This window comes from Xenopus tropicalis, chromosome 5 (assembly GCF_000004195.4).
Source record: "Xenopus tropicalis strain Nigerian chromosome 5, UCB_Xtro_10.0, whole genome shotgun sequence".
Classification (NCBI taxonomy): Eukaryota; Metazoa; Chordata; class Amphibia; order Anura; family Pipidae; genus Xenopus; species Xenopus tropicalis.
This window is the reverse complement of record NC_030681.2, coordinates 14,721,655-14,749,183: the sequence shown is the minus strand read 5'-3', so window position 1 is coordinate 14,749,183 and position 27,529 is coordinate 14,721,655. Positions and strand designations below refer to the sequence as shown.

General features: G+C 41.8%; 1 protein-coding gene across 1 annotated transcript; it reads left to right on the top strand.

The window, feature by feature from the left end:
- Positions 1 to 51: 51 nt before the first annotated feature.
- On the top strand, positions 52 to 26,811 carry dtl (denticleless E3 ubiquitin protein ligase homolog). The gene is given in 15 exon segments (NM_204071.1): positions 52 to 214; positions 2,299 to 2,424; positions 2,871 to 2,969; positions 3,083 to 3,144; positions 3,815 to 3,935; positions 4,083 to 4,148; positions 4,389 to 4,504; positions 8,259 to 8,332; positions 9,606 to 9,709; positions 10,410 to 10,514; positions 11,811 to 11,923; positions 22,416 to 22,505; positions 23,256 to 23,388; positions 24,398 to 25,215; positions 26,386 to 26,811. Coding segments are annotated over 15 exon segments (2,142 nt in total). The 5' UTR covers positions 52 to 162; the 3' UTR covers positions 26,449 to 26,811.
- Positions 26,812 to 27,529: the final 718 nt, after the last annotated feature.

Sequence of the window (27,529 nt, the reverse complement as noted above, 5' to 3'; positions counted from 1 at the left end):
TTCTCTTGGCGCTTTGGTTTTCGCGGGAGGTTTGTTCCTTTGGGCTGCGGGCTGTGTGAGGGGAAGGAGTGCAGGAGCGGAGCTCTCCCTTGGGGCCTTTATCGCTGCTGTTACTGCTTGGATCCGCATCTGCCATAGCTGAGATCTCATTCATTCCTCGCCATGTTGTTTCGATCTGTGGTAAACAAACCTCGCTTGGGCTGCAGGCAAAGGGGTGAGTGTCAGACATTGCGCCAAAATATCTATCCCCGTTACATAGAGCGGCGTTTGCCCAGGCTCCTAGTCCCAGGGAGGGCCCTGCCTGCCCAACTATACAAATATACTGGGATACATGGATTTGCTGTGCTTTATTATTTTACTGAGCTTTGGTGTGTGTGTCCTATGTGTGCCTGTGTGTGTATATATATATATATATATATAATATTGTATTGGTAGTTTGCCCCTTATTCTCGGCGCTTAATGGTGCAACTTGGTCACATGACTCACTGAAATAGAAAATAGCTAAATGATAGTATAAAAGTGCTTGTACTGCGGCTCTGTGCCTTGGGCATGGGACTCCTTGGGCACGGGGACTCCTTGGGCACGGGGACTCCTTGGGCACACTTATATCCTTATTAACATTATTATCTGTATAGCAGTATTAGGTTTTGGGAAATGTAAGCTTGTCTATTGCAAGCAGCAGTTCATGTTATTCTTTATATAGTACCAGCAAGTTACACAGAACTGTACATTCATTTTTAACAAACAGGGGTCTTACAATAACCTAGCAAACGGTTTACAGAGTAAAAAGTAGTATCAGAGGAGCTTGCATTCCTTTGCTTGGACACAAGTGTCTCCTCAGACAACATAGTGTGAGTAATTGCTGTAAAGCAGCTGTTATAACTTCAGTGATATAAGAGCGCTACTGCCATGTGGCCCCTCACAGTTGTGTGTCCCGGCGGCTCCCTGCACAGCCCTAGCTTGCTGCTTATTGGAGAATATGGTATTGGGCGCTCAGGTCTTCCACTCAGTCACCTAAGGATCAGGAAAATTTTTCTTTCAGGCCTGCACTACACTGGCAAATGCCAGGGGGGCTGCTGTAAGATGCCATAGACAGTCACTATTTATTGGGCTGGGGGGGGCTGTTTGTGCCTCTCGGTACTGGGAATGCCAGGGGGACTGTAAGATGCCACAGACAGTCACTATTTATTGGGCTGGGGGGGCTGTTTGTGCCTCTCGGTACTGGGAATGCCAGGGGGCTGTAAGGTGCCACAGACAGTCACTATTTATTGGGCTGGGGGGGCTGTTTGTGCCTCTGGGTACTGGGAATGCCAGGGGGGCTGTAAGGTGCCACAGACAGTCACTATTTATTGGGCTGGGGGGGCTGTTTGTGCCTCTGGGTACTGGGAATGCCAGGGGGGCTGTAAGGTGCCATAGACACTCACTATTTATTGGGCTGGGGGGGGCTGTTTGTGCCTCTGGGTACTGGGAATGCCAGGGGGGCTGTAAGGTGCCACAGACACTCACTATTTATTGGGCTGGGGGGGCTGTTTGTGCCTCTGGGTACTGGGAATGCCAGAGGGTGTCCCTTTTACACACCCCCTTCAGTCTCTGCTACAATGTTATCAATGTGCCAAACATGATGAGCATACTTCGTATGGGGAGTTGGGTGCCGCTGTTCCACCTTTTTTGTGTATTGTAACTGCACCCCGATATATATGGGTTTTGCATTTGAGTGCAGATACTTGAAGGACTGATATATATTATAAAATCTCCATAAAAATTCTTTCAATCTAGGATTATATTGCACAATTTATATTGTAAATTACTGGTTATTAAAGGAAAACTACCCCCAAACAATGTAGGTCTCTCTAAAAATATACTTTTTAGTAGTATGAGCTATTGAGTACTCGTAAATAGAAAACCCCATTTTAAGTACTAAGGGCCGCTTGCTGGGATCATAGGATTCACAGTGCACACAAACAAGCCAAGGCACACATACATGCTAGGCCCCATCAGCCAATGAATGGGCAGAGTTCTGCCTTTTGCTCCCACACTACTTCCTGTTACAGTTAGAGCTGCATCACTTCCTGTCAGCTGATCTCTGAGGGAGCACACAGCCCATCACTAAATGGCGGCTCAAGGGAAAGGATGTAAACGTGCAATATTTACTGATATATATATTCCAGTTTGGCGAGATTCTTTAATGTGTCAACATAACATCATTCTGAGGGTATAGATTTCCTTTAAACTACAAATTGTGTACAGCAGTCTTGTCTACTAAAACAGATTTTAATATTTTTTATCCTTTCCATACAGGTGTCCCTTTTACACACCCCCTTCAGTCTCTGCTACAATGTTATCAATGTGCCAAACATGATGAGCATACTTCGTATGGGGAGTTGGGTGCCGCTGTTCCACCTTTCGGATGTGCCTTTAGTACAGGTAATTATTGTCATCACTCCGCTGATCTTTCAAATAGATCATAAAATAGTTTATCTGCTAATCATAATTGGGATGTACAGCCTGCTTAAACTTTTGGTTGAACAAAGGAACCGTGCTGTTTACCATGACAAGCATTCCTGCGTACTTAGTGCTACCCTTCCATGCCCTGAGTGCCTTCCTTCTGGCCCTGCTCCCCAGGAGCTGCCAATGGAATAAACAGGAATGGAATGGTAACACAGCAGGTGGTGCTTTGCTGTTACCCACCAACACTTGACTGTTGTTTCCTACACATGTATATTTGTATTTATATAGTGCTACTTATGTACACATTGCTGTGCAATAAAACGCTGTGCAATTAAAGCAGCCCATTCCTCTTGTAAGCACCAAACATATAAACCTGATGATAAAATACAAGAGCATCAACATGTATTTCCCTGTGTTTGCAGTGCCGGACATGTCTCATGTACTTGCTGTTGCCAACGAAGAAGGCATAGTCAGGCTGTATGATACAGAGTGCCGGGATGTACAAAGGCTTGTTGTGAAAGGTAAGAACTCTGCTTCTGCACAATCAGCCCTATAATATTGTGCCCAATGGTGCATGTAATAGTTCATGTATTCATTGTTAATTAATACTTAATGTTCCATTTATCATTCCTAGAATTCATGGCGCACACTAATGCTGTTTTTGACATTGCCTGGGTGCCTGGGGAACACAAGCTAGTAAGTTGAACTGCATCTCTCCCCATGTCTGCCATTTGTTTTGTCTAATTACACTTGGTCTTTTTCATAACTGGCTGCTTTGCATGGTTACTGATAACTCTTAAATATAAATCTGCTAGATTAGAGCTGGTAGACTTTGTGCCTGCATTATTTCTGGTGCTGTATATTTGTGGATTTTTGTTCCTTCTGTAAAGTATCATTAAAGGGCCCAAAAGATGTATAACGCAGAATATCTAAAGATCTACTGTCTTTCTCATGTGTCCAAAGCTAAGATGTTGGGCATTTTCACCTGCTTAGTTTGAAAGTGGGCAGTTCTATTCCTCATCGCCAAGGAGGCCTCAGAATGATAAGGATTGTAGCCAAACATATGTTGAAAAATATATGTTGACAAAGAAGGGGTTGTTAACTTTTAGCATGATGAAAAGGCAATTTGCAATTGATCTTCGATTGAAGGTAGACTCTTAAAACTATATTGGCTAAATAAAGCTGTGTTTAACTGCAAATCACAGTGCAATTTATTGCAATCTCACACACATGCAGTGGGCGGTACATTCTGTGCAGTATGTTATGCAATTACCAGCCCTACTCTTCCTGGGCTGTTTGTATAGAGCATGCATAACAGGAACAGTAATAGCAATTCTCTAATATCCTCACCCTCCCTCATGTTTAGGTTACAGCTTCAGGGGACCAAACTGCAAAGCTGTGGGACGTGAAGGCTGGGGATCTGATTGGAGAGTGTAAAGGACACCAGTGCAGCCTGAAGTCTGTTGCCTTCTCAAAATTTGAGAAAGGTAATGTACCACTTTTCTTTCTGCTTTACCAGTGTTTGTATTGAAACCACTGTCTTTGTACCACTGTTGATATTGTATTCTCTTTAGGGTGTAAGGTCACCCAATCCCATTGCCTTGATTGTTACATGCTCTGTTATTTTCTTCTAGCTGTTTTCAGTACTGGAGGAAGAGATGGAAACATCATGGTGTGGGACACTAGATGCAATAAGAAAGGTATGTTTAAAATCTGTATCTCTTATATAGCATACTATAAATCTGTGGGAGTTTGTGCGAAATATATTTCCTTGCCTATTAATTCCAATGCATAACAACACTTGGAATTGCTCAGTGCCTTAAACTAAGCTTCAGTTTACAACTGGGAAAATGCTTATGAATGTGAATGCAGGCTTACTATGCTTGAAATACAGAAACTGGGTTAACATTGGAGTGTTTTTTTGTTTTTGTTTTTCCAAGATGGTTTTTACAGGCAAGTGAACCAGATCACTGGTGCACATAATGCCCTTGACAAGCAGACCCCTTCCAAGGTGAAGAAAAGGAAGCCTTACGTCAGAGGTCTCGCTCCTTCAGTGGTAATACATCATCTCATTAAGTCCATTACAAGCACCAGTATACTGACATGCATGGGAGCTATATAGGTCACTTGACATATACTCAAGTGGGTATCCTAAACAGGGATATTCAGCTCTTAAAAGTACAATCCAAAGAAATCATCTGTAAATGGATTAGAGAAGTTGTACAGCTCCGATACTTAGGACTGATAATAAGGCAATAACATTAGCTAATATGTAGTTCTGTAACCCTGTACTAAGCAAAGTTTAATAGAATAGGGTAAAATGACAGTTAAAGTTATGGGGGGTTAGATTTGGAAGGTATTCCAAAAGCCCCATCCCCTCCAGTCCACAGTAAATCTGGCAAGGGAGAACTATCAGTAGAGTGCCACACACCCATAATCATAACTATTTGCTTGCCCTGGCCAGTTTAGCGAAATATTGTAGCACAGCAAAACACTGGTAATATAGTGTGGTGGGGCAGCACTCTACTGAAGTGTCCCCAGGAGACCAAGGTTGGCAGTGAATTTGCCTTTAGCTGCTTCCATGCTGGATTGTATGTAATTATGCCACTTAAGTGTTAAAATATATATATATATAATATAGTTCAGTTTAGTGTGAGATTGTTTTTCTAAAGATTTTACTAACCAAAAACAAACTATTGTGTATAGTACTATTGAAACCCCTGCTTTATTCTGTACAGACACCTTTTGCTTCAATGACGGCTTGTTAAAGAAAGATTAAAATAACAAATGCTAGCCCAAGCCCCTTCGAACACCATCACTAAGATCACATCCATGAATGAGGACATAATTACTGAGGTATCCCACATAACTAATATCTTTGCACAATACTACAAACAGCTTTACACCACTGAAGCCAACTATACCCCACTGCAGCTATCAAACTACATGGATACCATCCCCATCCCCCGATTATCCCCACTACTTAGGGCCCAACTCAACAGTCCCATCACACTAGTGGAGGTACAGGAGGCAATAACCTCGCTTCAACCCAATAAAACACCAGGCCCAGATGGATTCCCTGCTGACTGGTATAAGACATCTGCAGAACTTATCTCCCCCTGGCTCCACAAAACTTTGCTTGACGCAACAGAAAATAATAAACTACCTCGCTCCTTTAACACGGCCCTTATTGTGGTCATCCCCAAAGATGGTAAGGACCCATTGGATTCTTTGCAAAAATCCTCTCTAACAGACTGAAACTAGTAGTTGAGGAACTAATTGAGCCTGACCAAACAGGCTTTATGCCAAACAGATCCACCAATATAAACATCTGTAGGCTGTTCACTAATATCCATGCCGACCACACCAACAAAGGTTCCCGTGTAGTAGTCTCACTTGACGCAGCCAAAGCCTTCGACTCCGTCGAATGGCCTTATCTCCTGAAACTCCTTGAGAGGTTTGGCCTGGGTGAGCAGTTTGTTAAATGGGTGGGAATGCTATATGAAGCACCAACAGCAAAGGTTATGGTAAATAGACACCTATCCCCAGAGTTCTCTCTAGCTAGAGGTACCCGGCAAGGTTGCCCACTGTCGCCCCTCCTATTTGCCCTAGCAATAGAGCCCCTTGCCATTCTGATCCGACACTCTGCAGCCATAACAGGTCTCAAACTGGGGGCTGTGGAGGAACGCGTATCTTTATATGCTGATGATGTTTTACTGTATTTGGACTCCCCTGGTGCCTCACTACAGACAGTCCTAGGCATAGTCCAAAACTTTGGGCACTTCTCCGGCCTGCGAATCAATTGGGAAAAATCCAGCGTATTCCCCATAGACTCAAATATTGATCCAAATATCTTCCCTCCTACTCCCTTGCAGTGGGTTGACACATTTAAATACCTGGGTATCCAAATAAGAAAAGAGCTGAGCGACTTCATCCCCAACAACTTAGACCCCATCCTTAAAGCCATGAAAGAGAAGCTGCTGGTGTGGGCCAATCTCCCCTTATCCATCTGGGGTAGAATCAATCTGTTAAAAATGATATTCCTTCCTAAATTTCTCTATATTTTCCACAACTCACCTATTTCCATTCCACCCAAATTTTTTGCCTCTCAAGATAAAGCACAGACTGCCTTTCTGTGGGCCAACAAACCTCCCAGATTCTCCAGAGCCAAACTTAGAGCACCAATCACGGAAGGCGGTCTAGGTCTCCCACATTGGCAATTTTACTTCCTAGCAGCACAGGTCTATTACGTCCAATGGTGGTTCTCCCCAGATCTCACTAACCCCAATGTTCCACTCCAGGCAACCTTAGCTAGCTCAATGGAGTCTCTGAAGTATATCCCATTTCGTAAACCATTAGATATCCAAACCAACCACCCAGTCATTGTGACACCCTACAAAGCATGGCAAAAGATACTACAATTATACAAATTGAAACGTCCAATCCTATCACCGGGCCTGCCATTGTGGGGAAACTACTACTTACCCAACTTCCAACAAATTGCCCCATACCGGGTGTGGCCACACTGGGGCATACGTACACTGGGAGATGTGACCAATGCTGGGGCCCTGCTACCTAGGAGCCAGATCAAACACATAGATACTGGAGACCTATTACCCTGGTTCTCATACTTACAACTCCAACAGGCCTTCCGACACCAATTCCAAAGAACCATAGTCCCCTTTGTGCTTACTAAGCTTGAAACCACCCTTCGAAACCCCTCCCCCAAAAAGCTGATCACCACAGTATACTCTCTGCTCCTCTCTACGCTCCAATCGCCCTTTCTCACAGCCCAAAAAGCTTGGTGCCAAGACATACCGGAGCTGCACAACGAAGACTGGGAGGAAGCGACAGACAGGGCCTATGACTACTTGATCTCTACAAGAGACAAACTAATCCAATGCAAAATCATTCATAAACTCCATCTGACCCCCTTACGGTTATATCGAATGGGAATTTGTGATTCGTCTCAGTGCCCTAAATGTGGTGCCCCTGAAGCCGACTATTTTCACCTAATGTGGTTATGCCCACAAATACACTACTTTTGGGACCAGGTCCTTGACCACATCCAAAATGCAACATCTTTACCTAAAATACTCGATCCCAAGATTTGTTTACTTGGCATTATAGATGATATCATTCCTAAATCAGCATCACGCATCCTCTTTAGAACATTATTGTTTTATGCCAGGAAATGTATCCTCTTGCAATGGATGGCACACTCTCCCCCGACAATCCCTACTTGGCTCAATTTACTTAAAGCCCTTCTGCCACTGATACAACTCACTTACACAGCAAGGGGATGCCCCCAAAAATATGACAAAGTATGGGGAGGATGGGTCGAGGCTATGGAATAGCATCACATAATCTTGTCCCAAAGAATCCGAATCCCACTGAGAACCCCAGAGTCCACTTCACCCTCTCTGACGGAAGCCTTAACATTACCTTGAGTAGGTTGTTACTGATTATATAAGTCAATGTACTGTATATATCCTGACATGAACAGAATTCGCTTGTAGAACCAATGTCATTGTTTAATGTTGTTTTATGTTACAAATGCATAAATAAAAACCTTTGAAAAAAAAAAAATAACAAATGCTGAAATATCACTAGATTATGAACTAATCACTCAGCATTGCTTGAATTCTTTTTCCTGACTGTTGAGGCCTTGTCTAGAGTGACCCATTTTAGTTGAGTCTCTTGACAAACTAGGTTTTCCTGTTATTGATGTGGGACTTGTCCCCCCCTGTATGTGTCACGAGCGTTAGTTTATTTTCTTGTCATCTTACAAATCTTTGCTTCTATTTTAGGATTCCCAGCAGAGTGTGACTGTGGTAATCTTTCAAGATGAGCACACCATTATCTCGGCAGGAGCAGTGGATGGGTAAGTAGTTCTTACTGCTCTTTAAATGCTATTCGTGCCTGTTGCTTTGAGATGAACTAGGGCACATCTCAGATCTCCTTCTGTGCAAAACCCCATTTGGCTCAACAGCTTAAACCCATGAGCAAGCTTTATTGGTTGTTATATCTCAGTTTCACAGTTGTGCGGCATTTGTTTGCTACATTCAATTCAAGTTTGTTATATTACTAAAATCATGTTTAAAATGGTTACCTTTCCAGGTAACATTGATAACACATAGGGGCACATTTACTAATCCACGAATCCGAATGGGAAAAAATCGGATTGTAAACAAAAATTTTGCAACTTTTTCTTCGCCGTCTCGTTTTTTCGTATTTTGCACAATTTTTTCGTGGCCATCACGACTTTATCGTATTTTGCACTACTTTTTTGTCGCTGTCGCAATTTTTTCGTATTGAGCAATTGTAAACGGCAGAAAAACCAATCCGATTTTTTCACGATGGCGACGAAAAAGTCGCGGAAAATATATGATAAAGTCGGAACAGCGATGAAAAAATCGCGGGACATGCGAAAAAGTTGTGACGGCAACGAAAAAGTCGCAAAAATACAGATCATTACGAAAAACGCGTGGACGCTTTCGGTCCGCTCGTGCATTAGTAAATCTGCCCCTTAGTGTAATGTAGAAAGTGATATTCTGAGACTATTTGCAATTTTCATTTATTTGTAGTTTATGAATTTGGCTTTTTGTCAAGCAACTCTCTGGTTTGGTATTTCAGCAGCTATCTGGTTGCTTGGGTTAAGATTACCCTAGCAACCAGGCATTGGTGTAAATGTAAGGCTGGTATTTGAGTAGGGGAGTTCCTGAATAGAAAGGTCAGGAATATAATTTAACAGATACAAAAAAATGGCTACTTGGGTCAGTGACCCCCATTTGAAAGCTGGAAAGTCAGAAGAAGGCAAATAAACTATAAAGACCAAATGAAAAGTTGCTTAGAGCTGGCCATTCTATAACATAATAAAAATGTACAGGTGAGCCAGCCCTTTGTTTAAATGAAGCACTGGAAACAAAACTGCCATACTGCTCACACTTGATCATTTTCTGCAGATTTATTTGCATTAGTGTTGCTTGTAGTGTTGGCTCTGCAGTAGAATGTGGCGCCCAATCGCACAACATGTAAGGTTTCAGTTCAGGCGCGTGGCTGCTCGCTGGTTTTTAGCCCAAGAAGAGAATGCGCAGTAAAGTACAGCTGCTCATGGTTTAACTGCTTCAGCTATATCCCCTTTTGCTTATTTTTAGTATTGTCAAGGTTTGGGACTTGAGGAAAAACTACAGTGCGTATCGGCAGGATCCTGTGCCAGCGAAACTCTTTCCTTATCCAGGAAATAGCACCCGCAAACTTGGTATGCAAGCTTTGGCTTCTTTGTTTTACTTAAAATGGGGAATGATGACAAACCTGTAATATGAGCTTCATCTGATCATAAGAAACTTTCTAAATAAAATCCGTTAAAATGTGAACTTACTAAAATAAGCAAAGTTAATCTTCTTTAACCCACCCTTTCAGCACTCTAAAGGTCCCCATACACCTTCAGATCCACTCGCTTGGTGATGTTGCCAAACGAGCGGATCTTGTCCCGATATCCCCCACCTACGGGTGGGCGATATCGGGAGAATCCAGGCTAATTCGATCATTTGGGCGATTTGGTCCCCGATCCGACTAGATTTTTTAACCTGCCCGATCGATATCTGGACGATTTCAGGCCAGATATCGGTCGGGCAAGCCCGTCGGTAGTGCCCATACACGGGCTAAGTAGCTGGCGAAACGGTCTAAGGGGCCGATATCGGCAGCTAGAATCGGCCCATGTGTGGGGACCTTTACTCTGACTCCTGCATGGAAACAGATTGCTGAGAGGGGGAATAGCGAAGAAAAACTTTCACTTCAGTTTCTTTCCCTGATGAAACTATTAATTTAGCAGTACTTCCCCTTTAATGACCTTGGCTTACTTCTCAGTAGTGCCAGAATGAGTTTCATGACCTACTGCTTTGTTTTTCTTTTTACTTTTATTCCTAGGAACCTCATAGTATGATTTTATTTTTCCCCAGGTTACTCCAATCTTGTACTCGACCCAACTGGCACAAACCTGTTTGCGAGCTGTACAGATGATAATGTGTATATGTTTAATGCAACCGGTCTAAAGACTGAGCCAGGTGAGTAAATCAAATCGAATTGGAAGTTCTGTGATGAAGAATTGTTTAGTTCCAGAGGTCTAGGTAATTAAGCAAAGGACTAATGCTGCTCCATTTCTCAGTACTCCTTAAGGAACAGTAACATCAACAATTTGCTTGAGAAATACTATTATGGTTTATAGAAACAAAGCTGCTGTGTAGCCACGGGGGCAGACATTCAAATTGAAAAAAACCTTCCCAATATGTTTATGTTGGTCTATGCTAAAAAAGATTAACTTTTTTAGCATAGACCAGCATAAACATATGGCATAAACAATAATTGATTGATGTTTGGCAGGCTACAAAGACACTGTGAGATGTTGGCTGTTGCTGTGTGTAGGAAACTTTTCCACTATGCAAGATTCCACAGTTCGCTTGGTCTTTTTCCAATTTAATTTGAGCTCCCTTAAATATAATTTGCTATGACAGGTCCTGTAAGCTGTGTATCACGTGCAGACTGACCGCATAACTAACCATTCGCAGATTGGAGCGTTTTGGCTCTCTGTAATACAAAATACAGCCTGGAAACATTATTCCGTGGAACAGCAGAGGGCGCCCAACACCGATATATTCATCATAGCATTGGGTTCTATGATGATTCTGTCCCTTCTGCACATTGAAAGCAGCTTAATAATCCAGTAAAACGATAAAGTGAAATTATTTCAAAATGTTTCATCAGATTTGTTTTCCAGGTAGTGTAGTATTCCCCATAGGCACCCATGGTCCAGTGCCTAGGGCTGCAGCTTTTCAGCTTTTATTTTCTGAATTCCCAAATGCGGGACTAGACAGGAGGCAAAATACAGCAGCTGTGATAGGCTACCCATCATATTGGCTTGGCACAGGCATGGTACAGAAGGGGTTTGTTTCTTGTGGTAGCGAGCAATAATGAGGCCCTGCCTCCCAGCCACAATTGGATCATTATTGGACCTGGTGGGACAGGGCTGCAATAATCACCTGTCTGGACCATTATCACTTAGGTAGATTTTCATTATGGCCCAAAAGACAGGCCAGGCTAGGTTAGGTACTTCTTTCTGACAATTTTATGTACTTAGAGGTTTCTTAAATATGATAGAAATAATTAATTACAAGCTTTATTCCTTTACATTGTGTGGAGCATTCCATTTAATATAATTACTACAGTATATAAGTAAATGATGATGATATAGATGTTAATGTAGCACCAGCTGTTGTAACCAATCGGCTGCCTGCTGCAAACTGTGACTTTCATTACCATTCCCCTTAGCAAATAAAAACACTGGGGTAACTTTCTTTTTACAGTTTCCGTCTTCGGCGGTCACCAGAATTCCACTTTCTACATAAAGACCAGCGTCAGTCCAGACGGGCAGTTTCTTCTCAGTGGCTCCAGTGATCATAGTGCCTACATCTGGCAGGTATGTCTGGTTTTGCAGACAATTCAACCATTTTAGTTGGATAACCCTATCCTTACTATCATTTTTTCTGTAGAACTAATCCCTAATAGCTATTTCCCCCGCTCTGAATCCCATATTTAGTCATTTTTAACCTGTAGCCCTTCCACCTGTTAAACTACAGCTTCCACTACATAATTAGGTGTTCTACTCGTTTTCACATGATGCCCGAGCTGAATTATCTTAGGAGCAGTATCAATTTGTATGACATTGGTAGTAGATAAATACACATTAACCTTAAGGCTGGAGCTATATGCGAGCTCTCCCCAGGCTTCTGTTTGCCATGGTTACAAAAGCAGAAAGAGGTAAATGCTGCCAAGTGTCACTAGTCACGCTGATTGCCGCCCTTATCTTTCTAATTAAACGTTCCTATATAGAACAGCTAAAAATGTTCTGCTTTCTCTGACCACGACAACACATGTGCTGAGGAATCTGTCACTTACCTTGGCACCAGCGACTTGGAAGTCTTTCTCAGCTGTTAAGCAGATGATGCTTCCTCTTGGCCTTTTATGTTAATTGCAATGAGACTATTAAACTGTCTGTCAGGCCGAGCGAGCGGTGAGTCATAAAATTCATTGCCTTACAAGCAGTAAGGGGAATCCAACTTCTCGTTTCATTAAATCTAAGGCTCAACGTGTCCCTAGCTGACTGTATTGTAGGAGGTATTTGCTGATCTGGGGAGAGTAAATATAGAAACCTGAACATTAACAGTTTATTTTGGGGAAGAAAATGCTACGGTGCAGTTTAGTGTTTGGGGTTTTATGGGATATGTGCAAATGTAAACATTTTGTTTTTATGCTTGAGTGCTGGTCCTTTCCAAACATTTTTTTGACCGTGCAACTTGATAGAAAGCTTGGAGACGAGTGCGGGCACATTTTCTTTGAGAGAGAGTATATATGTATATGTATGTATATATATATATATATATATATATATATATATATATATATATATATATATATATATATATATATATATATATATATATATAGCAGCGAACCCAGGGTGGCACTCTGCTTCAGCTCTTAGCTCGGGTGCAAGGTAAATGACTTAAATATCCAAAAAAGACCAGCAACACCGAGTTATGTTCCAAAAACAATCAATTGTGTATTAAAAACGCATGAACAGCCAACGTTACGTTTCGGTCCCCATCGGGACCTTTCTCAAGGCCTATATATATATATATTAGAGAGAGATATATAGATAGACATTGTCTCTCTCAGATTATATATAGAGAGAGATATATAGATAGAAATAGATATATATATATGATAGAGAGAGATTATATAGATAGAGACATTGTCTCTCTCAGATTATATACATCTATTTCATATATACAGGTATGGGATCCCTTATCCGGAAACCTGTTATCCAGAAAGTTCCGAATTACGGAAAGACCATCTCCCATAGACCCCATTATAAGCAAATAATTTAAATTTTTGAAAAATGATTCCCTTTTCTCTGTAATAATAAAACAGTAGCTGTACGTGATCCCAACTAAGATATAATTACCCCTTATTGGGGGCAGAACAGCCCTATTGGGTTTATTTAATGGTTAAATGATTCCCTTTTCTCTGTAATAATAAAACAGTACCTGTACTTGATCCCAACTAAGATATAATTACCCCTTATTGGGGGCAGAACAGCCCTATTGGGTTTATTTCATGGTTAAATTATTCCCTTTTCTCTGTAATAATAAAACAGTACCTGTACTTGATCCCAACTAAGATATAATTACCCCTTATTGGGGTAGAACAGCCCTATTGGGTTTATTTCATGGTTAAATGATTCCCTTTTCTCTGTAATAATAAAACAGTACCTGTACTTGATCCCAACTAAGATATAATTAATCCTTATTGGAGGCAAAACAATCTTATTGGGTTTATTTAATGTTTATTTGATTTTTAGTAGAGTTAAGATATGGGGGTCCAAATTACAGAAAGATCCCTTATCCAGAAAATCCCAGGCCCTGAGCATTCTGGATAACAGGTCCCATACCTGTATAATATATATTAGAATTAGAGTTGTGTATACATATGGCAATGCAGGATATGGGTGCAGTTTAAGCTATGGGAGCCAGCAGTTACTCAAAATACAATATGGAGGAGGGCTCAATTCTTATATCATAAAGTGAAGTCTATGGAGCTGTACGACTGGCAGGGCCATAAACATTTTTTGGAGGGCTGTATCCTGCATGTATACCCCCAGGGTTGTTCTTATATATCCACCCTTGTATGTAAAGGCAGCTGTCGCACTATATAATTAGGAAATGATTCATGATATACTTTATATGCACAGAGCAATCCTCATTCCATGTTGCATACCTTTGCTTAGTGCTTTTAAGGCACAGATAAAATACCAGTTTTATGAGCACCTAGGGGGCTGTTATTGCGCGCTATAGCCAGTGCTTATGTTAAATATTGAGGCAGTGCTCCTCTTCTACAAATAACAGTCAGTCATTAAACCATCATGTACCTCTTTCCCATTTACCATGCATAGTAAGGATTGAAGGAAAGGGTTAAATCTTATCAGCCTTTTTTTCTCTATGAAGGACTGTTTGCCAAATGTTTTTGAGACTAGGTCATACAGGAGTAAATAGACCTGCAAATTTTAGCTATTCTTTTGTATTTTGTACAATTTGCCTGTCTTCTTTTCGCCGATCAGCATTCTCAGAATATCTTTTATGACGTGCTGTTCCTTTAAGAGATTCTTGAAAGCGCATATGCATGTGTTAGTGCTTCGGGCAGTTCTTACTCAGAAATAGGCATCATTACTCATCCCTTTAGAGAGGGATCTCTGACTTGTTTGTTGGAGTGGGAGTGGTGCTTGCATTATACCCCAGACTGACTCCTGATGCCCTATGTTGTAGGTCTTTAACAGTTAACTGTAAACTGCCTATTTTAAAAAAATTAGCTCAAATATCATGTTTTCCTTCATGAGATATACACCAATGTGAAGGCTGGGTAGTAGCGTTCAAACTGCCTCTGCTGTATGGTGGGGTATGATTATCTGTTGATGCTGTAGCTCTAAGGGTGAAGACACACAGAGCTACTAGTAGCAGCTACTTGTCGTGGCTACTAAAAAAGACAATGCTGATCATTTACTGATAATTGTCTCTACATGGGTTTTAGCAGAGGCAATTCTCAGTATTGTCTATGGCAGGGTATGTTCTGGAGTTTAGTAGCCTTGATAAAAGAGTTACTAGTAGCTGCTATGTGTGGCTTCAGCCTAAGTGTAATGGATTAAGTTATGTAGCCTCTGGCTAGTACCCAATGCTATGGAGGGGAGACTGAACTGTTAGGCTACCCACATGACTCGCCTGTGAGCGTCTGTAGAAAGAGCAGAACATTAACAGCAATAATGTACAAACCAGCAGTTATACCATTAATTAGGCGACATAAACCTGTTGACCATGTTCAGTATGAGCCCAATAAATACAACAACTTTCTCCTGTCTCACTGGTTATTCAGCTCACATGACTCAAATGAAATGGTTTTATCACCTTTCCTAATGGGGATAAAGTTTAGCCAATGAAATAAGGATTCTGACTGTTTCTGATGCTGCAAAGAGCAGTATCACACAAACTTTTTTTGCTTCAAAATAACATTGTGCTTTTTACTGTCTGCTTATGATTTTCTTTTTATATATGTACTGCCTGCTTATATGTTTTATTTATTTGGCATGTGGATCCCAATCATCACCCAAGGGAGGGGTTTATCTTATTAATCACCCCTTCCGCTGTCCTGGGGTGTAATTTAGATGACCAGTTTCAGCTGAATATCTTCTATAAAAGGCTCTGTTTGGCAGTACACCTGGTTTTTATGCAACCAAAACATTCCTCCAAGCCAGGAATTAACCTTTTTAGTGCCATAGGACGTAGATTCTACGTCCTAGGTACCAAGGGACCAAAGTGCCATAGAACGTAGAATCTACGTCCTACAGCACTAACGGGTTTACAAGCGCTGCGCTCGCTTTTAAAGCAGCGCAGCGCTTGTAAAGCCTGCACAACCCCCTAGGCAACGAGCACAAGAGGTCATACTTACCGATCCGGGTCCCCCAGCGCCGCCGATCCGGGTCCTCAGCCAATGACAGCAGTGGACACGCATTGATGACGTGTCCACTGCTGTCCCTTTAATTGTCGCCGCCCCCGCCGTCGCCTCTTCACTCTGCTGCCACGTGAGACTGCTGGAGCCCCCCTGCTGCCTTCCTGCCAGATTGGTCGCCCTGATCGCCTGCCTGCATTGTGTAAGCTGAACTACAACTCTCTAACCACTGTTTATTTTGCTTATTTCTATCTCAACTGTCTAAAATTTTTTTTTTTTTTTTTTTTCTATTTCTTCTTCTATCTTTGTCATTATTACACTTTTGTACACATACACACTTATTTACAACTTTCCCAAGCACACACAGACACTTACACACACACTTACACTTACACTTTTTTTTTTTTTTTTTTTTTTTTTTCTTTCTTTCTTTTCTTTTCTTTCTTTCTTTGCTTTCTCTGGCAGTCTTTTTTTTTTACTAAAACTTTATTTCTGATCTTGCTCTATAATTATCTGATTTATTTGGTTGCATTTTAGTGTTTTTTTGCATTTTCATAATTGATTTCTGTTTTTGAATTATTCTATTGCACTGTAACTTTTGTATTGCTATTGGGTGCTGAATTTGCAGTGACGTTGGTGGATCCAGGGCTCTGACCACCGATTTCATTGCAATAATTGTTCTTCTGTTGGTTTGAGCGGTTTTTATTTGAATTTACTGATTTTATGGTGTTTTATCTTTGCATTGTTCTTTATTGTGTATTTAGTGCCCTAAAAAGGTTGCTTTTGCAGTGACATTGGTGGATCCAGGGCTCTGATCACCGATTTCATTGCAATTATTGTTCTTTGATTGCTTTTAGTGGTTTTATTCCATTTTAACTTCATTTGATTTCAGTTGTTCTAGAAAGGTCCAGAGGTGCTAAGATTGTTCTGGTAGTTTCTATTGCCAAGGGTTAGGCTGATGCCACACATGGCGTAGGGCTGATTTTTTCAGCAAGTGGAAAAACGCTTGCCGAAAATTCAGCCCTACGCCTGCTACTTGTGCCTGCACCCGAATCAATGGAATACGCTCGGGTGCAGGCACATGTAGCCGATATACGCATGAAAACGCGAGACTTTGCATTCTCACGCGTTTTCATGCGTATATCGGCTACATGTGCCTGCACCCGAGCGTATTCCATTCATTCGGGTGCAGGCAAAAAAAAAAGGGGTGCATAGAGTGCAGCCCCAATATTATGCATTTTCAGGTTTGGCGGCCATGTACTTATGTGCATATGGGGTATCGTTTTATTCAGGGGAACTTGCAGATTTATGGTTAGTAAGTTTTTGGTAGTTGCCATGGAGATTTTGGGGAGAAATCTAGGTTTGTATCTGGTTTTTCCTTGATTTCTGACCAAAGCGCTGACTTCTGCAAGGGACTGCGGCCACAATTTTCCATGTAGAAAGAGAAGAGTGGTGTCTCTGAATAGCTGAAGGTGTGCACTTTTCGTAAATATATAGATTGTGGGGGTTATTTCACAGGTAGGGGGGGTTAACACTGAAAAACTGCAGGTAGTGCACATAGAGCGCAGCCCCCAAAATTTCAACTGAAATTGCCCTTATGCATTGCCCCTGTTTTGGGGCATTTGGTGGCCACGTCTTTATGTGCACCCATACATATGGGGTATCGTTTTATTCAGGGGAACTTGCAAATTGAGGTTTAGTAAGTTTTTGGTAGTTGCCATGGAGATTTTGGGGAGAAATCTAGGTTTTTTATCTGGTTTTTCCTTGATTTCTGACCAATGCGCTGACTTCTGCAAGGGACTGCGGCCACAATTTTCCATGTAGAAAGAGAAGAGTGGTGTCTCTGAATAGCTGAAGGTGTGCACTTTTCGTAAATATATGATTGTGGGGGTTATTTCACAGGTAGGGGGGGTTAACACTGAAAACTGCAGGTAGAGCAAAGCCCCCCCTTATGCATTGCCCCTGTTTGGGGGCATTTGGTGGCCACGTCTTTATGTGCACCCATACATATGGGGTATCGTTTTATTCAGGGGAACTTGCAAATTGAGGTTTAGTAAGTTTTTGGTAGTTGCCATGGAGATTTTGGGGAGAAATCTAGGTTTTTTTATCTGGTTTTTCCTTGATTTCTGACCAAAATCTAGGTTTGTATCTGGTTTTTCCTTGATTTCTGACCAAAGCGCTGACTTCTGCAAGGGACTGCGGCCACAATTTTCCATGTAGAAAGAGAAGAGTGGTGTCTCTGAATAGCTGAAGGTGTGCACTTTTTGGAAATATATAGTTTGCGGGGGTTATTTCACAGGTATGGGGGTGTTTAGACTAAATAACTGCAGGTAGAGCAAAGCCCCCCGTTATGCATTGCCCCTGTTAGGGGGCATTTGGTGGCCACGTCTTTATGTGCACCCATACATATGGGGTATCGTTTTATTCAGGGGAACTTGCAAATTGAGGTTTAGTAAGTTTTTGGTAGTTGCCATGGAGATTTTGGGGAGAAATCTAGGTTTTTTTATCTGGTTTTTCCTTGATTTCTGACCAAAATCTAGGTTTGTATCTGGTTTTTCCTTGATTTCTGACCAAAGCGCTGACTTCTGCAAGGGACTGCGGCCACAATTTTCCATGTAGAAAGAGAAGAGTGGTGTCTCTGAATAGCTGAAGGTGTGCACTTTTCGTAAATATATAGATTGTGGGGGTTATTTCACAGGTAGGGGGGGTTAACACTGAAAAACTGCAGGTAGTGCACATAGAGCGCAACCCCCAAAATTTCAACTGAAATTGCCCTTATGCATTGCCCCTGTTTTGGGGCATTTGGTGGCCACGTCTTTATGTGCACCCATACATATGGGGTATCGTTTTATTCAGGGGAACTTGCAGATTAATGGTTAGTAAGTTTTTGGTAGTTGCCATGGAGATTTTGGGGAGAAATCTAGGTTTGTATCTGGTTTTTCCTTGATTTCTGACCAAAGCGCTGACTTCTGCAAGGGACTGTGGCCACAATTTTCCATGTAGAAAGAGAAGAGTGGTGTCTCTGAATAGCTGAAGGTGTGCACTTTTTGGAAATATATAGTTTGTGGGGGTTATTTCACAGGTATGGGGGTGTTTAGACTAAATAACTGCAGGTAGAGCACAGCCCCCCCCCTTATGCATTGCCCCTGTTTGGGGGCATTTGGTGGACACGTCTTTATGTGTACCCATACATATGGGGTATCGTTTTATTCAGGGGAACTTGCAGATTGATGTTTAGTAAGTTTTTGGTAGTTGCCATGGAGATTTTGGGGAGAAATCTAGGTTTGTATCTGGTTTTTCCTTGATTTCTGAACGATGCGCTTACTTCTGCAAGGGACTGCGGCCACAATTTTCCATGTAGAAAGAGAAGAGTGGTGTCTCTGAATAGCTGAAGGTGTGCACTTTTTGGAAATATATAGTTTGCGGGGGTTATTTTACAGGTAGGGGGGGTTAACACTGAAAAACTGCAGGAAGTGCACATAGAGCGCAGCCCCCAAAATTTCAACTGAAATTGCCCTTATGCATTGCCCCTGTTTTGGGGCATTTGGTGGCCACGTCTTTATGTGTACCCATACATATGGGGTATCGTTTTATTCAGGGGAACTTGCAGATTGATGTTTAGTAAGTTTTTGGTAGTTGCCATGGAGATTTTGGGGAGAAATCTAGGTTTGTGTCTGTTTTTTCCTTGATTTCTGACCAATGCGCTGACTTCTGCAAGGGACTGCGGCCACAATTTTCCATGTAGAAAGAGGAGAGTGGTGTCTCTGAATAGCTGAAGGTGTGCACTTTTCAGAAATATATAGTTTGTGGGGGTTATTTTACAGGTAGGGGGGGTTAACACTGAAAAACTGCAGGAAGTGCACATAGAGCGCAGCCCCCAAAATTTCAACTGAAATTGCCCTTATGCATTGCCCCTGTTTTGGGGCATTTGGTGGCCACGTCTTTATGTGTACCCATACATATGGGGTATCGTTTTATTCAGGGGAACTTGCAGATTGATGTTTAGTAAGTTTTTGGTAGTTGCCATGGAGATTTTGGGGAGAAATCTAGGTTTGTATCTGGTTTTTCCTTGATTTCTGACCAATGCGCTGACTTCTGCAAGGGACTGCGGCCACAATTTTCCATGTAGAAAGAGGAGAGTGGTGTCTCTGAATAGCTGAAGGTGTACACTTTTCAGAAATATATAGTTTGTGGGGGTTATTTTACAGGTAGGGGGGGTTAACACTGAAAAACTGCAGGAAGTGCACATAGAGCGCAGCCCCCAAAATATCAACTGAAATTGCCCTTATGCATTGCCCCTGTTTTGGGGCATTTGGTGGCCACGTCTTTATGTGCACCCATACATATGGGGTATTGTTTTATTCAGGGGAACTTGCAGATTGATGTTTAGTAAGTTTTTGGTAGTTGCCATGGAGATTTTGGGGAGAAATCTAGGTTTTTTATCAGTTTTTTCCTCGATTTCTGACCAAAGCGCTGACTTCTGCAAGGGACTGCGGCCACAATTTTCTATGTAGAAAGAGAAGAGTGGTGTCTCTGAATAGCTGAAGGTGTGCACTTTTCAGAAATATATAGTTTGTGGGGGTTATTTCACAAGTAGGGGGGGTTAACACTGAAAAACTGCAGGTAGTGCACATAGAGCACAGCACCCACATTTTTAGCTGTAATTGCCCTTGTGCATTGCCCCTGCTTTGGATTGTTTGGTGCCCATGTCTTTATGTGCACCCATACATATGGGGCATCATTTTATTCAGTAGAAATTTGTCTTTCAAATTTGCCTTTGTTAGAAAATTTTTATGAGATTTTTTTTTGTCAAATCCACATTTGATCATGCGTCCAAGTTTACGTTTTAGAAAAAAAAAAAAATGTCAAAAAAACTTCCAAATTTCACAATGCACTGACAAAAGGTATTTGGCTTTTTAGTGAAAACTACATTGCACCTAGAAACCTGAAGGTCTGTAGTTTCTAAAGATACCAAACATGAGGGGATATTTTAGATTTACATATAAGTTATGCTGCATCAACTGTTACAAGCGCTTTTCCGCTTTGTTCTGGTGTGATATTGTACTAAGTATTGCTTTAGTTTGGGGGTTACTTCTGGACAGGAACTGTGGGGTACCACCACATATTTGGTATCGTTGGACTTGGGAGTATCAGGGCTTTTACAAACAACAAAAAAAAGTTTGTAAAATTAACTTTTCTATGGAAAAAAAACTCAAAATATACAGAAATTTTTCATAATTTTTTTTTTTTTTTACATAATTCACCCAAAATACACATCATATCTCCAGAAAAGTTATAAAATTTGGTATGTATGTCGAAGCCCAATTAGTGACGAAAAAAACGATATATAATTTCCCTAGTTTCATGGAGGTTTTCCTACCAAAAAACATTGTTAAAGTGAATGAGTACAAAATGCTTAAAAAACGTCTGGCACTGGGGGGAACCGAAATGACGAATTCGGCTGGCACTTAAAGGGTTAAACATAAGCACCTCCTGGCGACTGGGAGCAACATCCAAGGGATTGGGGAGCAACCGGTTACGAACAAGCCACTGGTTGGGGATCACTGCATTAGGGGGTCCCCATACACCCCTGTACAACTGTAGCCTCATAATTACTTTATCATAAGGATGGGTTTAAGAATGTCTAGCAAATGTGTCTTTACCCCAGATTGGTTTCTATAAAATTGTTATAGATCTGTACCATTGTGATCGCAATTCATGATATGTAGCTAAGCTTCCTGTTTTGATGCAGACATCTGTTCTTTTAGCTTTTGTGGTTCACTAGCAATTGGTTAGTTCTGAACCCTTGCAACTGCAGAGTTCTTCATAGTGAGCAATCCAACACCGCTTTGTCTTCCATTCTCATAATACCATTCTATGCTGTTATTTTGAGTGCAGGCATGATATCAGTTACCCAGAAACCTGAAATATAAGTGCCATTCCCCATTGGTTTAAGCAACTCGTGACAAATTGATAACTAAGCCGGCATAGATTCATGTCTGATAGCAAAGCCATCCTATTGATTTATTTCTAGTTGTTCTCAGCAGCCTTAAGGTATGGCATTAATGATAGACTCTTATCCAGCATTCCTGGGTAACAAATCCCATAATTATATACTCTTTATATGCTGTTCCATGGTGTGGTAGTTATACAATGCTTTGCCCATGGGTAGATTGATGAAGTTCTGAAGAAATACTGTCATTTCATAATTATAACATTTCAAAGACGTTTAAAACATCTGTTTTGTAACAGACACAAATTTATTTATGCAACGTTGTTATATTTTTTAAAGCATTCTGTTAGATGTGCATGTCTGTTCCTTCCAAAGGGAAATGGAACATCAGCACCTTTGTTTTGCATGACTGTCTGTTCCGGCCTGTATTTGTTTGTGAAGAGTTTCTCTTTTGTTTCAGGTGTCTGATCCCAAGGTTCCCCCTGTCACCCTGACGGGACATTGTCAAGAAGTCACCTCTGTAGCTTGGTGCCAGTCAGACTTTACAAAGGTTTGTTTTTGCCTGATTTTATCATAAAGGGTGAGGGTAAACTGGGTGCAGTGTTTGTGTGGGTCGAGTTTTACTCCCAACCCGAGCCGTACCAAGCCTGGCTGGTCCCCTCTATAGACCCAACCTGCCCACTGATGTCACAAAAGGGAAGGGGGGGCACGTCTATAAAAAAGAGAGCTTGGAACCGGAAAGTGTAAGGTTGCCCGCGACCTGAAAATCTTGTGCAGAGGCCAAACTCGTCCAGCAATAGCAAAAAAAATGCAGTAGCACACTGTAAATTTAAACCCTGCAAAAATGTGTCTATTTGCCCAAGTACATACAAGCAAAGCAATGTTTCGGGCCCCTCCAGGCCGTTTCTCAAGGGTCCCACAGGTATTGGGCCGGCCAGCACTTCACTACTTGGTAGCGGTGTTAACCTGCGCCCAGGGGTTAACTCAAAGGTCCGGCGTTACCCACTGAATTATAAGTTTTTTTGTTGTGTGTCCGTAAAGCTAGAAATCATATGGCAGGCAACAAAACCCCTTGAATCGCCTAATGTGCCATTATCCTAAATAATGGTTGACGGTTTCCTTTGAAATGACTAAAAAGCATTGTGATGGCTGATGGCAAAGTCTCACACTAGGCTGTTACCAATTATTGGTGAGGGAGCCCACAAAACCCACAAGATCCCACTTGCACAGTGACAGAACTCTGCCCATGTTCACTTTTGTTGGCTCCTGGTCTGACTGTCATTCCCTGCCTCTCACACAGATTGCCACATGCTCTGATGACAACACCGTGAGAGTATGGAGACTGAAGAGAAGTAGCGAGGACTCTGCGCAGTCGGATAAAACCGAAACTGTTGGTTGGGCCTGCCAAAAGAAATGTGTACCGCCTTCTATGGGTAAGGTTCTCATTATGTAACTGACTAGGTGTTCGGTGCTGCCACTAGTACCCAATTATACTATCGAATGGCAATGTAATAGGAACATAGATTTCATCATACATCTCAGTTCTGAACAAACATTCCAGATTCTTAAGGTATCTTTTACATTCTGCTTTTAGCACATGTATTAGCTACACCTATGAGCCACATAATTGGCCATAAATATATGTGGGGAAGATTTGCTTGACCTTAAGCATTCATGAGCCAAAAAAATACTGCCAGTTTGAGCCCTTGGGGCCTTGGATGGAGGCCTTGATAGCAGTGGAAGTGAAAAGGGTCTACAATCCTTTATTTGTATTGGGAAACCACCTGTATAGCAATTTAGTCATTTGGCCAGTGGGTAAAGTATGGGTTGGAAACCCTGAATTTAGATACAGATAAGATATTAATCAGGAGATTGCACCTAATACAGGGGCCAGCTGTCTGTAATGAGTACTTGGGGGCTCCTGCTGGTGACCAGAATAGTGATGGGAATGTGTGACATGTCGCTTTCTGACCCCAAATGCAATTTTTTTAGGCTTCCTTGCTGCTGTATTAATGAAAGGGGTAGTTTTCCTTTAAATTAACTTTTAGTATGATATAGATGTTGATATTCTGAATTTGCAATTGGTCTTTTTTTTTTTATTTACTATGGTTTTTGAGTTATTTAGCTTTGTTCAGCAGCTCTCCAGTTTGGTTTTTCAGCAGACATCTGGTAGCTAGGGCCTTATTTACCTTAGAAACCAGGCCATGGTTTGAGTGAGAGACAGGAATATGAATAGTAGAGGGCCTGCCTAGAAAGGTGGTAATGAGAAGTAACAATAAGATTGTAGGCTCACAGGGCAGTAGTTTTTGGCTGCTGGACCCATTTGAAAGCTGGAAAGATGTAAAAGAGGAAGGCAAATAATTCAACAACTATAGAAAATAAATGATGAAGACCACCAGAAGTTTACGTAAGTGCCTTATCTCTTTTCATTTGTTCCTTCAGCCGCAAACCTCTGTACGCCTGGGAAGCCTTCAATGATACCAAGCAGTTCCCTGATGTCTTCCCCAACACCAGCCACGTGTGCCCCAAGTTACACGGGAGACCTGCCAATGCCCTCCAGCACTCCTGTATCTGCCTTGTTGCCAATTCCTAAGCTGCAGACTCCACAAAGGCTGAATGGCGAGGGTTTAGGAGCATCTCCCAAACAGACGTCCTCTTCAAAAATTTCAATTAAGGACTGGATCACCCGCACTCCCAAGTCATCCACACGGGCTGATACAAAGACACCCTCTCCCCGCAAAGCCTTCACCCCCGTGGAGCAGTACCCAAGCGTATCAAGTACAAGGGTACAGATGCCCTATGAGAAGAGGGCCAAGAGGCGCCTGGAAACCAGCAGCGAAGATGTGGAACATGTCTGCCTTGACCATTGCAACTGTGTGATGGAGTTGGAGCCTGGGCTGAAGAAAGCAAAACTGGACTTGTGTTCTTTCAGTGAGAAAGAGAGAGACGGCAGCGATGATAAATGCCTGAGGCTTTCAGACTTGAGTAGGGGATTTGACCAAGAATTCTCTCCCGGTCCGTCAACATCCTTCCTTATTAATGGTACAGTTAACCCCCCTCTAAGTCCTCTGTCTGAGTTGAAAAGTGACTTGCGAGACAAAGAAAACAGTTCCCCAGAGAAAAACTGGCTCTCTGCTTTAGGGCACAAATTCAAGTCGGACAAGTCTTCCCCTCAGAATAAAGCTGCCAGCAGCCCCTCCTCTAGGAACAGCACCTCTAAAAAACATCCGACAAGGAATGCTCCCAATTCACCAGTATCTGTAAGTATCATTCTGCTATACAGTGCATTAAATTATCCTTAGGGGCTGCACAGAATTGTCTTATGGGGCTGATACGCTTTGTCTACTTATGCTTTGGTTTATAGATCAGTCGGCAAGATTAAATAAGGCAACGTGATTTGGTTTCCAGACCCTATGGTTGGTCAAATCAGGCTGATCTGATTGGCTCGGGCTGCTGATCTGCTCACATAGAGGGATCTGCCTGATCGTTATTTGAGCCGGGCCCAACCAGATGCTGCTGGAGAAGCAATTGTTTTAGCCATTTCGTTTAAAATTGGCTAAGCTGACAGCTCTTCTGCACCCCAGTAATGGGAAATCTGCAAATAAACCATGTAAATGATAAAACTACAAAGCCGTCCAACTATATAGCCTCAATAGTTTGTAAGGTGGGCTGTTTGCTGATGGCATGGAAGCTGGGACCTAGGGGCATGCAAAATATACAGATGGGATTGTATGGATCGTGTGGGTAGGGCATGGTAACACCATTTGTCAGATACTAATTAATAAATAACAGGGCACTTTAGTTTTAAAAAAAGTTTGTTTGCTTAGAAACTTCGATGTTTTGACCCACCAAAAAACAAGAGGGGTCTTCATCAGGGCACAACAAAATGCATGCCTGCTTTTTGTTATTCTTGTGACAAAGAACCCCCACTTGTTTGTGGAGGTTGAAACTTGTTGGGTTTCCTATGTTAAACTAATTAAATACAAATTGAATTGCCCTGCTATTAGTTTCACATTGGGGAACTCACAAGTGACCCCTACACTAATGGGGTTATGTAGTAAAGGGAGTAAGTTTGTCCAGAAGCAGTAAACTGTAACAACCAATAAGCAGGTACCATTTACTGCCTAAAAGCAAGCATCTTATTGGTCGCTTTGGGTTACTGCTCCTGGGCATTTATTGCCTTGTATTACATACGGACATTTGTGTGCACCACCAATAAATATTTTGTTCTGATACGAAGGTGGTTATTTAATATATGGTGCAAAATTTGCTACATTTATTGCCTATAGCAACCAATCAGCAAGTAGCATTTTCTGCTACATTAAATATATTTTTCTATATATTTTCCAGTATATAAATAAATTGCAGTTTGCTGAATGTGATGCCGTTTTTGCTAAGCATCAATGGTTTCCCTCTCTTCTGTCATATAGGTACCAACGACCCCCGGCTCAATGAGAAAAATCTGCACCTACTTCTTTAAGAAATCCGAGTAAGAGTGAGCCTGTATGTTCCGCGGCGTTCCGTTTCACACAAGGATGTACATGTTGCTGCTTCGTTATTTGCTCCATAGAGAATGTTTTATATATTTAACATTTTAGCACTTTTTTCCATGACATAGGACACTAAATGTGGGTTTTTACAATCAATTATTTTTAGTTTACTAATCGTCCAAGGGAACTGCCTTTAACATCCCTTACATAGGGAGATCTGCCCAGGAGCGAATGTTAACAATGTGTTTGGGGAAGGGTGGCAAAAAATCTCTGTAAATAGTTTTGATATTTTAATACTTTATGTGTATGTATAGTTGAGTCATATTGTAAAAATATAACTTTTTAAATACAGATTATAATTCGGTAGTTCTGTGTATTTAATGTCCGTAGAGTCTATTCTATCATGTAATATTGTGCTTTAACATTGGGTGTCTTCGCTAAATCTTTATTAAAGAGAATATCGCTGACTGATCTGAACTTCCACCCTGCAGGTAAGGCCATTTTAGATGGGGGTTAAAGTTTCATATTTAGGTAGTAGGAATATAGAGAGCAGGCTAAGGTAGTGCTGGGTATTTACCTGACCAGCCAGTTGACTGTTGGAGTTGGTATCTGGTGTAGTGGTGTTGGGAAAGCAGAATGGGCTTTGTGCCACTGTATACCAGGGGTGCCCAACATTAATTACCTGTAAATAAACATTCAAATGTAGAAAGTGTTGGAGAGCCACAAAAGCTATTGCTGGGGGGTAGGCTCTGTTTGGCAATACACATTGGTCTTTATCAGGAATGGACTGATTGATATTGGACTGGTATTTCAAGGCCCAAACAGCCCCCCCTACCAGCCCAATAAAGTCAATGTCTATTGCATCTTGCAGCAGTGTCTGGGGAATTTGGCTCTGCTAGTGCAGAAATCACTATTGATTGAGGTGCAAAGAGGTGAGGGAGGGGTGGCATCCCATAGACTGCCTCAGGGCACCACTAGGGGTCAGAATGCCCCTGCCTCTGGTATTTGCCACAAATTGCCAGTCTGGGCCTGGTCCTTATGCATCCAAAACTTGCCACCATGGCAGCAGCTAAGAAATGAGCAC